This window comes from Xyrauchen texanus, chromosome 37 (genome assembly GCF_025860055.1).
Source record: "Xyrauchen texanus isolate HMW12.3.18 chromosome 37, RBS_HiC_50CHRs, whole genome shotgun sequence".
NCBI classification, from domain to species: domain Eukaryota; kingdom Metazoa; phylum Chordata; class Actinopteri; order Cypriniformes; family Catostomidae; genus Xyrauchen; species Xyrauchen texanus.
In genome coordinates this window covers 16140109-16153608 of record NC_068312.1, presented here as the reverse complement: position 1 = coordinate 16153608, position 13500 = coordinate 16140109, and the positions used below count along the sequence as shown (strand labels likewise).

The 13500-nt window shown below is 39.6% G+C and overlaps 1 protein-coding gene across 2 annotated transcripts in view; it reads right to left on the bottom strand.

Moving 5' to 3' along the window:
* Positions 1 to 13500, bottom strand: part of LOC127631271 (solute carrier family 23 member 2-like) — a 65276-nt gene that overhangs the window by 15841 nt on the left and 35935 nt on the right. For both annotated transcript variants that reach the window (XM_052109342.1, XM_052109343.1), the window contains 4 exons: positions 12629 to 12879; positions 5366 to 5461; positions 3928 to 4044; positions 1827 to 1984 (listed from right to left, as the gene is read on the bottom strand). In XM_052109342.1, the coding sequence (XP_051965302.1) occupies positions 1827 to 1984; positions 3928 to 4044; positions 5366 to 5461; positions 12629 to 12879 (622 nt within the window). The remainder of the gene's footprint in view (positions 1 to 1826; positions 1985 to 3927; positions 4045 to 5365; positions 5462 to 12628; positions 12880 to 13500) is intronic.

Below are 13500 nucleotides of genomic sequence, written 5' to 3'. Positions count from 1 at the left end.
AATTAGTGCTTTTTACCAACTGCAGTTTCTCCAAGTTTACTTTCTTCGGAAGGTTATTGTGTTCTTGACTAATCTCGTTCTTACTCCAACTTCCCCACCCAACTCATGAACACTCATGAGTGAAGCAGAGTTCAATACCGACCTTTAAAGGAATAGTTCACCCAAAAATGAAAATTCTCTCATTATTCACTTACCCTGATGCCATCCCAAACATGACTGTTTTTCTTGAGCAGAACACAAATAAAATTTTTAGAAGATAGAGATCTATCAGGTTCTTATAATGCAAGTAAACGTGTGCCAGCACTTTGACAGTCTAAAAGTCAAATTTAGGCAGCATAAAAGTAATCTACATGACTCCAGTCAATCAATTAATGTCTTCTGAATTAAATCTATATGTTTGTGTAAAAAATACATTGATAATTAAAATGTTATTAACTTTTAAAAAGCACTTCCTGTCAGCAGTTGACGCATCACATAGCTGTCGTGTGATGTAAGCACGCGAGATTTCGAATGCGCTTATTTACAACAGAAGAACGAATGGCACGCCAGAATTTGGCCATTTCAAACGGCATCAGAGCCCTGGACGGAAGCGTCGATTTAAAGTTAAAACGTTTTAATTATCGTGTGATCTTTTCTGAGTTCGTGGGCAATGGAGGAGTCAGGAGACAGCGAACAGTCAATGTGAGTATTTTTATTACTCTCTCAGAGTCACAAGGAATATAAACAAAAATGGCTCTTGGTGGCCAACATTCACACAAACAGGTTCTCAGTAACATAAACTCTTCACACTCTCGTGTCACTCTCTCTCCCCCTCTGATGCTCTGTCGTGCCTTATTGGGTCTCCCTCTGCCATCACTATAATGAGAGACAGGTGTTAAGAGTAATTACAACCCAGGTGACGAGCCTTACCGCTCTTCCTCTACCACAGACAGACACATGACCGCGTCCCCATGCAACATATAAACTTGTTTTTTTCAGAAACCTAGCGCTTCAGAAGACATTCATTGATCAACTGGAGTCGTGTTGATTACTTGTATGTTGCCTAAATGTGACTTTTGGAACGGCAAAGTGCTGGCATCCCTTTACTTGCATTATAAGAACCTGACAGATCTCTATCTTCTTCTAAAAATATTCATTTGTGTTTTGCTGAAGAACGAAAGTCATGAACACATACATGGCATCAGGGTAAGTGAATAATGAGAGAATTAAAAATTTTGGGTGACCTATTCTTTTAACAACGTGGTGCTAATAATGCTCTTGCATCATATTCAGGCAATCATTATATCTTTATCGCACAGTTTTGCTAATAAATGTACCATAAGCACAACACTGGGACAATGAGCCACGGGACAACTGAGATTCTCCACTGTTCTCTTCCCTGTGCTGAAAGAGCAGCATATTGAAGATGTAATTGTCTTTACTACTGCTTTTTCATTGTGTTGCGGACCTAAGCACTGCTGAAGTAGAATCAGCACTTTCAAAACTGAAGCAGTATGCTAATAGGCCAAGACAGAATATAACACACTGAAAATAGACAATATTAGCACCTGCAAACTACAAACAACTTGTAGTGTGTACAATAAACATGAACACACAAATAGAAGGACTTTAGACAGTTACAGGTTCAGATAAAACACAAATATATCAGTAAGTGTTTCAAATTTTTTAAAGTAAAGAATCTGATGTATCCTGTCTCGTCAATGGAGTGTTTTACGATTTATGTCATTTATTAGTTTTTCGGTAGCTATGATGCTACCAATATACTTAACAGGTAAAAGAACTCTTTCAAACCACACACATGCACACGCACACACTCACACACATACCGACAGCCGAGGGTGGTCTGCAGCAGGGTGGTGATGCCCACACAGAAGAAAATGGTACCAATCAGCTGACTGGTAGCCCACTGGTCATAACCCACGCACATGGCCTCTGCCAGCAGGAAGGGCACAGCGATAGTTCCACTGAAGCAGGTAAGGTAATGCTGAGGAGAAAAGTTTGAGAAAGAGAGAAATAAATAAAAAATAAGGTTGACATCTCTTTAGGGTCTTAGTGAAATATTTCTGCTGTAAAAGTGTAGAGTTTTAGCTGTAAAGTATTTAGTCACTGCTGTAAAGACCAGAGTTATAGCTATAAAAGTCTAGAGTCATAGCTGAAGAGTCTTAATTCACAGCTGTTAATTCTAGTGTCACAGCTGTAAATTCTAGTCACAGCTTTAAAGTCTAGAGTCATAGTTGTTAAGTCTAAAGTTACAGCTGTATTATCTACATTCACAGCTGTAGAATCAAGAGTCAAATATATAATGTCTAGAGTTAGCTGTAAAGTCAAGAGACACATCTGTAAAGTCTAGTCATTGCTGAAGTTTAGTCAGCTTTAAAGTCTAGAGTCATGCATGTAAAGTCTAGAGTTACAGCTGTAAAGTCTATAATCATAGCTGTAAAGTCTAAATGCACAACTGTAAATTCTATAGTTAGAGCTGTATAGTCTAGAATCACAGCTGTAAAGTCTAGAGTCACAGCTGTTAAGTGTAGAGTCATAGCTGTAAAGTCTAAATTCACAGCTGTAAAGTCTAGAGTCATGCATGTAAAGTCTTGAGTCACTGCTGTAAAAGTCTAGTCATAGCTGTACATGTCTATACTCATAACTGTAATATCTAGAGTCACAGATGTAAAATTGTTAGTCACAGCTGTAAACTCAAGAGGCATCGCTGTAAAAGTCTAGGGTCACAGTTGTAAAGTCATAAGTCACAGCTGTGAAGTCTAGAGTCATAGCTGTAAAAGTTAGTCATATCTGTAAAGACTAGAGTCATAACTGTAAAGTCTAGAGTCACAGCTTTAAAGTCTAGAGTCATGAATATAAATGTCTAGTCATAGATTTAAAGTATAGTCACAGCATTTAAGTCTAAAGCAGTGGGGATTTCTTTAAGACTGCAAGGGAAGCTCAGCATCCCCTATAATGTCAAAAAAATAATGGTCAAATATGTACTATTGTGTAAACAATTTATTGACTAAAAATGCGTTAGAACACGTTCATCTCAAAGACGAGTTCGTTCAGAATCAGCTACATTACATATAGCAGGTCGGCTGACTCGATTTACTTCTCATACATTCCCGTAGCGTCAGTGCATTTCCCTGTTGAAGCCGAGCGTCCATTGACTTCAATGGGGCTGCTCTGAACAGTTTTTTCAGTGCTCGAAAATAGACGGTCATTGGATAAATGCTGCGATTATGTCCCGCCCACGGACGCTCAGCGTCTCTGGGGGTGAATGAGGAGTGGGCTGGCCCGGACTCCGGGCTTCAGCGTGATGATTGGAGGATCTGTCGAAAGACTGCATCTCCTTTTGATTGACAGCGAATCTGTACTATAAGAAGTCACTGAAGCTATTTCAGCTCAGTCCCATCGCGGATTTCTCAAGTGTAGTCGAAAGACAAACTGCTGCAACCTATTTCTTTATATTTGTTTGGCGAAATTGCTAGTCAATTTGCATAATACATTTCACACAATTATACACCACATTCCTTGTTTCAGTTTTACCAAGTTTAATATATTAGAAAATGAGCTTCCCTTCTTTGAAAGACCAGCAGCCGCCACTGGTCTAAAGCCATAGCTGTAAGAGTCTAGAGTCATAGCTGCAAAGTCTAGTCCCAGCTGTGAAGTCTAGATTTGCAGCTGTAAAGTCTAGTCAAAGCTATAAAGGTCTTGAGTCAAAGCTATAAAGGTCTTCAGTCAAAGCTATAAAGGTCTTCAGTCAAAGCTGTAAAGTCTAGTCATAGCTGTTAAAGTCTAGTCATAGCTGTAAAAGTCTAGAGTCATATCTGTAAAAGGCTAGGCAAAGCTGTACAGCAAGTCTAGTCATAGCTATAAAGTCTAGTGTTGATAGCTGTAAAGACTTGAGTCACAACTGTACTGTAAAGTCTTGGCTTGTACCTGTAAACCCAGAAACACACACAGGTACCAAGGTGGCGTGTCCTCTATGGTGTATATCATTTCCATTCTCCTTGCATCAATGCTGTCTGCACTGTCCACAGTCTCTGATATGGAGCACTTGAGTAGAGGGAACACAAGACACATGGAAGTCAAGCTCTTGGCCATTCCTATGGTAAACAATCTCTATTCCAGAGAAGCTCAAAAGAGAGCAGAAAACTATAAACAGCACAAGTGCATGCACATACATATACACACAAACAAAACTGCTGGATTCAAAACTAAATGCTTCTAAATGAATTTACATAAAAAATCAACTGAAGCTATTTAGGTTTGAAAAATCAAATCTAATGTTCAGAATTGACAAATTATATTAAAATACAGTAACAGTGATCCCATGTATCTGTTGTAATAGGAACATTCTAAAATAATTAAAAGCTTACGTTTTAAGGTTTCAAATAATTAAAAAAACAATGAAAAGACAGAATCATAATTGGTTTATGTAAATACATAAGGCTATATCTCAAAAGTACTAGTAAAGGCAAACATTTTGTCTACATAATTTAAAGTCATTGTTAGCAAGCCTTGTGTGTGTGTGTGTGTAATCTGAGTGTTTTTGTAGTCAATTGTTGGAACATTTTATTTTGAGATGCAGCAAGATAAGCCTCAGGCAATCCCTTGATAAAGTCATCATCTTTGTTGAGAATATGCAATAGAGTCTTCCATTGTCTTCCAGACAATGCAAGTCTGGATTACCAGTCCAGTAATTCATATGACTAACTGACATACTGTATATTAGTGGAAAGCCAGAACAAGAGAGGGTAAGACAGAAAGAAAAATAAATATATTGCTTCAGCATTGTTGTCTTTGAAGCAAGCACTGGAACTTCCATTGGTTGCTGTGACCTCACAATTCCCCCTTTATGGAGTTAATTAACAGAGGTTTGGGAGGAACATGTTCATTTTAATCTAACAAATCACAGCCTCCGAGAAGAAGTGTGTGTATGTATATCTATCTATATATATTCTCCTGACATCCTTCCTCCACCTAATCTCCACATGTTCTCTAGATTCATCATTTATCTAAATAAGTAAAGTCCAGGTGGGTAATCGAACTCGTGTCGAGTCTAGAGCTCCAATACCTCCAGTACACGGACAGCAAGCCAAATAAGTTAAACATACAAACTATGAACTCACTATGGGGAAAAAGTGAAGAGACATAATGACTATTAACTATAACTATTACAGCACAGGGCTTAAACCTTAAATGGGTTTGTATCCTGCGAGCAATAGACATTTCAGATGCTGGAGTGGTACAGTGAGTAAGCAGGCTGAATTTCTGAGAGAAATATTGAAAAGTCACTGCAAATGCTCAGATCAAGAGACAGGTAGAGTATAAAGAGTGTTTGAATGGGATTTTTAAGATGCCAGTAAAAACTCACTTTGTCCTCCATCTGGCAGTCTTTGGCATAAATGGCCATGAGCTCTGTGTCCTCTGACTCTTGATCTCCAGGGGTCTGAACAACACCATTAACCACCTGTCAAACACAGTAACATATGAGGTAAAAGCACACATTTACCAAGAAATCAAATAAGGACAAAGTCAATGTATCCATTGTTATACAATGTATACTAAGTAAATGAGCTGCACTTATATATTTAACCTTAGCGGTTTTCAAAGCGCTTTACACTGTGACTCATTCACCCATTCACACACACACTCACACACCAATGACGGCAGAGCTGCCATGCAAGGTGCTAGCCTGCCATTGTGAGCAACTTGGGGTTCAGTGTCTTGCACAAGGACAATTCGGCATGTGAAGTCATGTGGGCCATGAATTGAACCACCAACCCAGCGATTAGTGGCCAGCCCGCTCTACCACCTGAGCCACAGCCGCCCCATGGTATGTAACATACCAGTATAATTGGATGTGGGCATCTTTGTTAGAAATTAAACAACATACAGCTGGGTACCGTACTGGAAGTGTTACACTTACGGTAGCCATGCCTTTGTTATCTTTGCCAGAATAAAATTAGAGCTTTTCAGTTACAAGCGAATAGCTTTACATTTCGAACTTGTGACATTAAAACCCCATGCTGATGAGACATATCAGCCCACTGAACTCCATCATGGTATTGATAAAAATTTCAGGGTAGGGGCCAGGCAAACAAGGTATTACACTTGGAATTTAAGGTATAGTTCACTGAAACAAAGATTTCTTGAGTTTTTACTAGTTGAGCTTTTGGTGGTTTCTCATGACTTCAGAAATTGTCTTTTTAAAATGACCAAACATCACAAGCATTTACTGGATAAAACTGTCTAAACTAAAGATGTGTGTAATTTCTTACATAATTGCATAAAAATAATGACTGTCTCCAAACATGTTTCCAGGCTCCCCATCTCCCATTGTTTGGGCAAATGTGTTGTCCTACCCAAAACTCAAACCAATGGTTGAGTATGAAGCTGACATGTAGGACCGCTAAAATGAAAGGAATTATTTGAAAGCACATAGAGCCAGTTTTGTTCACACTTTGTTTTTTTAAGTCAACTTACAAATGGTTTAATTTTAGTTATTTCTGCACAGAAAATTGGGATAGGAGGAAGTATTATTTATCTAACATAGAAAAGAATAACACGCTACACCTGTAAAGAACAGAAATTCCGATTGTTTTTGTTGATGCTTTAAAGACTGTAGCAGATATAAACAACATGCTTCACTAATAATTTCTCATCAATTAGAAACAATGATATAATACACATGTGTTATAAGAGGGGTTTTCTTATGTAATTGGTCATGAGTGAGAAACTAGATAGTGGTATCGCAGTCCTTGCACAGTTCTCTTTTTAAACGAGTGAACATATAAGGTTATAGGAGTAAACACATTATGTCAGAAAGAGTAAAGTGCAGACCAGAGAAGGCTGACGGATGAATAGTCATGTCTGTGGACAAAAAAACCAAAAATCATAAATAACCCGCCTCTAAACATACAAATGCACATACAACACATACACACAGCAGCGAGAGCAACAGTGGGTCATTTCATGCTGTTCTGATCTTTAGTTGTTTTGCTTTTGATAAAACATTTCCATGTGTGGTAACATTACAAAAAACACGAGGTTATGTCTCGCATTTAATGTGGATAAAGCTTACAACCACAAATTGTACACCAGTAATTAGATTTATATTTTGATTGTGTGCTTCTTCAGAAGTTGTAAAAGATTTTTATACTAAACACAAATATATTGCTTTTCATTTTTGGTGGTTAACTATATTTAAATATATATAAACTATTCTGGAAAGCCAGCCTTTGAATTCCACATATTTAAAGTAGTAGTTTGCATACCACATTGTGCTGCCTTTACGTACATGTGACCATGTAGACCTGTGGACACACACGCATGCAGACTTGCAGAGTGACTGTAACAACAGACTTGAGTGCATTGTTTTCTGACCATATTATTACACACACACAAACACACACACACACACACACACACACGCACACACACATGCACACACACACACACACACACACGATTTCTATCATGGTAGGGATTGGCCTAGCAAAAGGATTTTATAAACGAATATACAAATACCTAATTAAAATGGGGTGAAAGACACTTAAGTGGCCTTGTCTTGACAAATTCATTGTCAAACTGTACTGAAATGCAGCACAAGGTCATCCGGGCCAGGTAAAATCTGCAAAATGGCAATATATTACTTTTTTAGGGTCACACTTTATATAAGGTGGCCTTAACTACTATGTACTAACAAGGAATCAAATGTTCCTTGATTTTTTGATATATAAGAGGCCATTCTACTATAAAACATACTGTAAATTTCAGAACTCAAAACTTAATCCCCAATACAATAAAAGCATTTATTGAAACTAAGCTGCAAAAGCACCTCGTTCTCTACTTCCGTGACTTCCCTTCGTCACTACGGGCCAATTAATTAATGATCGCCTCTACAGCAACAACATCAACGCCTACTTTACATCATCACACCCTTGGCCCTGCCCACTGGTACTCAGTTCTAAACAGAGAGAGAGCAGGACAGACCAAGGAGCACTAAAGGAACAGTCAGGCCAACTGTGGCCTACTAACTATTTCTGAACACCAAAGGGAACTCATCTGGACAATTTTGAATCATTTTTGTACATAAACAGGCACTACACAAACGTCTTTGACTGTTGTCATGCATCTCTTGCTGCTTTAAAAAGATGCAGTGTCAAGTTAAAACTCAAAAAGAAGACTCCATTCTGTTTCATTCAGCTGCAAGCTGTTTTAAACACAAACACATCCTGGACGAATTATTGCGCCCATCAGTGCTAGTTTTAATTTCAATTTTTAATTTTCAGTGATGTGCGCCTCAGTGTAGACAAGATTGTTTGTGTGTGTGTCACCTTGCTGTGGACTATGTATATGCGTTGTATGGATGTGTCTTCAGCATCTTCAGCATGGATTGTATGTTTTTTTCAGCTCATATTAGAGTGAATGCTCGTTAACAAGTCTTAGGGCTCTATTTTCGTGAGCGCACAAGGCGCAGCGCTACGTGCAACAACCGTGCTTAATGTCTTATGCAATTTTTGTAAGAGTGCTAATTCTAATCGCAATTATTAATTGCGAATAATTAGTAATATACTAGTAATACTAGTCATGATTTGTGTGTCAGTAGATGAAAATGATTAATAATACTTACATTCTATGTAATTTAAAGGAGCCTACATCCACAATCTGAGGAGAATTACATTTACCATGCATACAAAACGAGCGTGTCACGGTCACAGAAATATGCCCGCCAATCATCAAGGATGCATTTTAATGCACAAAAGAATGTAATTTTAAATTCTACGAAATCATTGCATACAGTCCATTTACATGAATGGGCTGTCTTTTTTGAGGGAATGAACTACTGTATATACAAGGATGCAGACGGTGGGATAATAACTGGAGAAAACCTCAGAATAAAAATGCACTTAATCCAGACAATTTGCACTTTGCGATTTCAATTTCGCCAAAAACTACTTGCGCCTAGACTTGGCTTGCTTACACGAAAACACCAAAATTTCGTTGCCATGCCCTCTGACTTTGCCCTAATGGCATAGCAATGCACATAACTTTAGCGCTCTTAAATAGGGACCATAATATGATTCAAGCTTTGCAAAGGAACTGTTATTGAAGGATGGGGTAGTTGAAAATCACTATTAGATCAGGACTGAGTTTCCCGATAATGTTGTCTCTTAGCGCGCTACGAAGACTCTTAAGGTATAACTTAACTGAAGGTACACCATTTCTAGGTGTGTTCCTCGAACCATGCCTTAGGAAGCCGCTTAAGATATACCTTCTTACGTGCGACGTTACCCGGTGCTGTCCGTGGCGATGGTGCTGAATTTGTTGATATCGATGGCTCGAGAATCAATTATTCTCTCGTGCAGGGGCTGCTTCACTGCGTTATGTGAGAAAGTGGTGTTCTTTTTAAAAGAAGCACTTCAGAAATAGTGGAAATTGCATTTATTTGGACTCATGGGATATTATAAAAAATCAAAAATTACAAATTGCAAACTAAATTAAACCCTGGATATTTTATATAACTTCGGAAAGAGTGCGCGAACGCACAACCTCGTGCTCAAACGTGTCATGCGTCTAACCCACTACAGTAACTGTCCGTATGCTTTCATTGCATTAGAAAGGGCCACTTATATTATCATAATATATTTGCTATAATTTCTTTATTTACTCCACAACCAGGGTTGATTGCCCAGCAGCTGCATCACATTATTGGTGTAAATAAAAATGTTCTGTGATTGGATGACCTACTCAATAAAAGCGCAACACGCGAAACATTTAATCAATAGCTATGGCGGAGAAAAAAGAAAGAAAGAGGAGAACCCCCAGCTTTAATCCAAATGAAATGGACATCCTTTTAGATGAGGTGGCACTCCACAAAGATGTGCTTTTTTCGAGTTTTCGGACAACTGTGTCCAACAAAAAAGATAACTGGGAACGCATTGCCATGAAAATGGCAGCATCAAGTTCAAGCCCACAGAGAGAGTGGGAAGTTGTTTGTAAAAAGTGGCACGATTTTGCCAGTGCTGCCAAGGCAAGAGCTGCTGCAATCCGGAGAGACCGGGCAAGAACAGGTGGTGGGCCCAGCTCTGTGCCTGCACTCAGCCCCAACAAGGAAAAGGCCCTGGCAATCATTGGAGAAGCGGCCTCAGAGGGTATCTCAGGGGGTATAGATCTGAGAGCAGGTGTGGATCTCCGCGACCGGCGTCACCACGCCGGTCTGCACCTTCATGTGCCTCCACTGAGGTCGCCCAACACCAGCAATCTGCGAGTGGCTCCAGAAGGCGTCGTTCTATCCGATGCGACTGCAGTGAAGAGCTGGTGAAGCTCGAAAAGGAGAAGGTGGAAGTGCTCCGATGGATCGAGCAGGGGTTACAGGAGGCCAACAACCTCGCCCGGACCACGCTGGAGGTGAAGAAGGCGAAGCTCCAGATTTTGGAGAAGCAATATGCTTTGTCCGAAGCTAAATTTCAAAGGCCAACCATTTCTGTTCCAATTATAATGCCAGGTCAAGGTAAGCTTGATTATGATGCTTGGCCTTTAAGAAATAAACTCGGCTGTGCACAACAGCAAAAAAAAAAAAAAAAAAAAAAAAATTACAGGGAGAAACTGTGTATATCCACAAAAAGGGGAAAGTTTTATGTTGATGATGAAAAATAGGGTGCAAAAATACATTAACCAAAAACGTTGTGAATGATTTGCTGCCTCGTTTGTACACCAGCTGCGTGTAGGGCATCTCTAAGTTGGGGTGGGTTATGGACACCTTCCTCCTCCTCCTCCTCTTCTTCTTCCTCCTCCTCCTCTTCTGGCAAAGCTGCACCTCCACTGACTGCAATGTTGTGTAGTATTGCTGTAACTACTGCAACTGCACAACATCTTTCTGGCTTCAGACGCAACCCTCCAGCTGATTTATGCAGTCACCGGAAGCGCATCTTCCAGTGCCCAATCGAGCGCTCCACCAAGTTGTGGGTATGGATGTGTGCAATGTTGTAATTCTCCTCGGCCCGTGTGGTGGGGTTGGTGACTGGATTTAGAAGATAGGTTCTGAGGGGGTAGCCGCTGTCTCCTATAAAAAAGCTCTGCCCAAAAAACCCTCTTTCTGCGTCTTGACCCACTACTGAATTGGCCCATACAAAGCTGTCGTGTGCGCTACCAGGCCACTTTGCCAACATATCTGCAAACATCCCCCTGTGGTCCACCACCACCTGGACATTGATGGCCGCGAAGCCCTTACGACAGATGAAGGCCTGGTTGAGCGCTGATGGGTTGGCTATGGGGATAAGTGTCCCGTCGACAAGCCCTATTATTTGTGGTATACCGGCAATGGCATGGAAGCTTTGATTTGCCTCCATCACTTCGTGCCTGGCGGAAGGCATGCGGATATAATCTGTGACATGACGGAGCAGGATGTTTGTGACTGAACGAACGCACCGCCACACCGAGGTCTTACTCAGTCCATATCCATCCCCAACCACCTCCAGAAAACTCCCCACTGCATTAAAACGGAGAGCCACAAGCAGCTGAATTTCGGGGCTGAGGGGGTGGTTCCGTCGAGTTTGTCTTGACACATCTGGACTAATAGGATCTAAAAGCTGCTGAATTTGCTGTCGTGGCAGGCGAAATTTCTTTTGAATTGTATCTTCTGACATGGTAGCCAGGGGACTAAAGTTTTCGCGAATATAATAGTGCACATACACTAAATGGCTTCGCGGACGGCGCTGTCTTTGATTTAGCACAACTATTCGCTGTATCGCTGCCATAGTTTGACCAAATTCCCCACCACAGTCATTCTCTTTAAATAGATGAATAAGCCTTTATTTCTGAATGGTTTGCCAGCTGATGTACCTTTGGATAATATAATTAAAAATCTAACAACAATCAGTGTGATGACAATTTTATTATTTGCATGAAAACACTTGAATTAGCCTAATTGAACACTGGGTGTATTCAATTTAAAATAATATTGGTATAGACTAAGATGTAAAGAAGCTTTTTGCAGTGGTGCCCACTAGCGGAGTGAACTGCCAACAGTGATAAGGTATAGCTAAGAGTGCTCCAGACCAACCTTCCGAACGTATGACTTACAGAAGGTATACTTAACTAAGAACGTTTCGGGAAACACGTATTAACGATAAGGTACAGCTTAAGGTGTAACTTAAGAACGACGTAGCGTTAAGAAGGTTTCGGGAAACTCAGGCCAGATCACAAAACCGTGAGTAAACATTTTCATTCATGAATATTTCAAATGTCATGACTGTATGTTTATGGTGCTGATGTGCTTGAGTGAACAGTTTAATACATTTGGATGCAATGTGTTGGATGTGCTTTATGTGTAAACCCTGAAATTTAGTGTTATAATGTTGTGAAACTTGTTCATTCTCTTCCAATTTTCAAATATGGCTGTATTGAAGGGGCTTTACATGTTAGCAAATCATAACAGTAGGCATAACTTTACTAACATTATCAGTGGATCTCAGAGAAGACAATAAAATTATTTTAAAAAAAGAAAAAAAAAAAAAAAGAGTATGGCATGACCACTTTAAGATATTGATTAGTTTGTTTATGAAGCCTTTTTCCTCGAGCAGACCATTGGTTAGTCCCTAATGTAGGGAAAAAATAACCTACACACACTCACTGGGATGGGGTAGAAGTGTGCACTGTGTTTGTTCTCCTCCTCATATTTGCTAAGCTCAGCGGTGGAGTCCATGGATTTGGAGGTGGTGTTTTTACCAATGCCCATTCCTCCCCTCTGCTCCTCTCTCTGTTCTCCCTCCTCTTCCTCTGCCTGTGATCCTGTCCTCCACTTTCTCTCTCGCTCTGGTAGAAACACTGCAGCTCTGACTCTCAGCACACTCTCATGGTCCACTGATTGGCTGGCCCGGTCATCTGAGGTGAAAAACAGAGTGATGTTACAGCTTCAATTACATGGTTCATTCACTACAAGTCTCTCAGGCCTTCAACAAAACAATAATATAGTATTATAATATTTTTATAAATATAATATACTATAGTGCTAAACATCTCATCTGGTAGAGCATAGTTCTAGTAATGCTACAGCCTTGGTTTGATCTACAGGGAACACACAATAAAAACGGATAAAAGCATCAATAAAGTAAATAAATGTACATTTAAATTATTTAAACTGAGATATACTTTGGCCAATGATTATCAGCATTGGCCGACAGCCAACTTTTTAAAAATGATTGGTATCACTTATGCCATTAGATATAATTTAATCCTGCTTTCAAAATAAAGGTAGTCTACTAAAAAGAAATAAAGCAGGCAATATTAACTGACAAATGAATTAAGCAATAAAAATGGAACCTTAAAACAAACCCAAATTACTGTTTATACATCTGAAAACACTAAAACAGGAATTTACATCCCCCTCCTTAATGGATGAGAACATGACGAGTGTGGTTCTGTAATCAAAGAACATTTTAACAGATATTGCTTTTGGATGAAGGTATCTTTTTGATCATTCTGAAGAACAGTAATAATAATTTC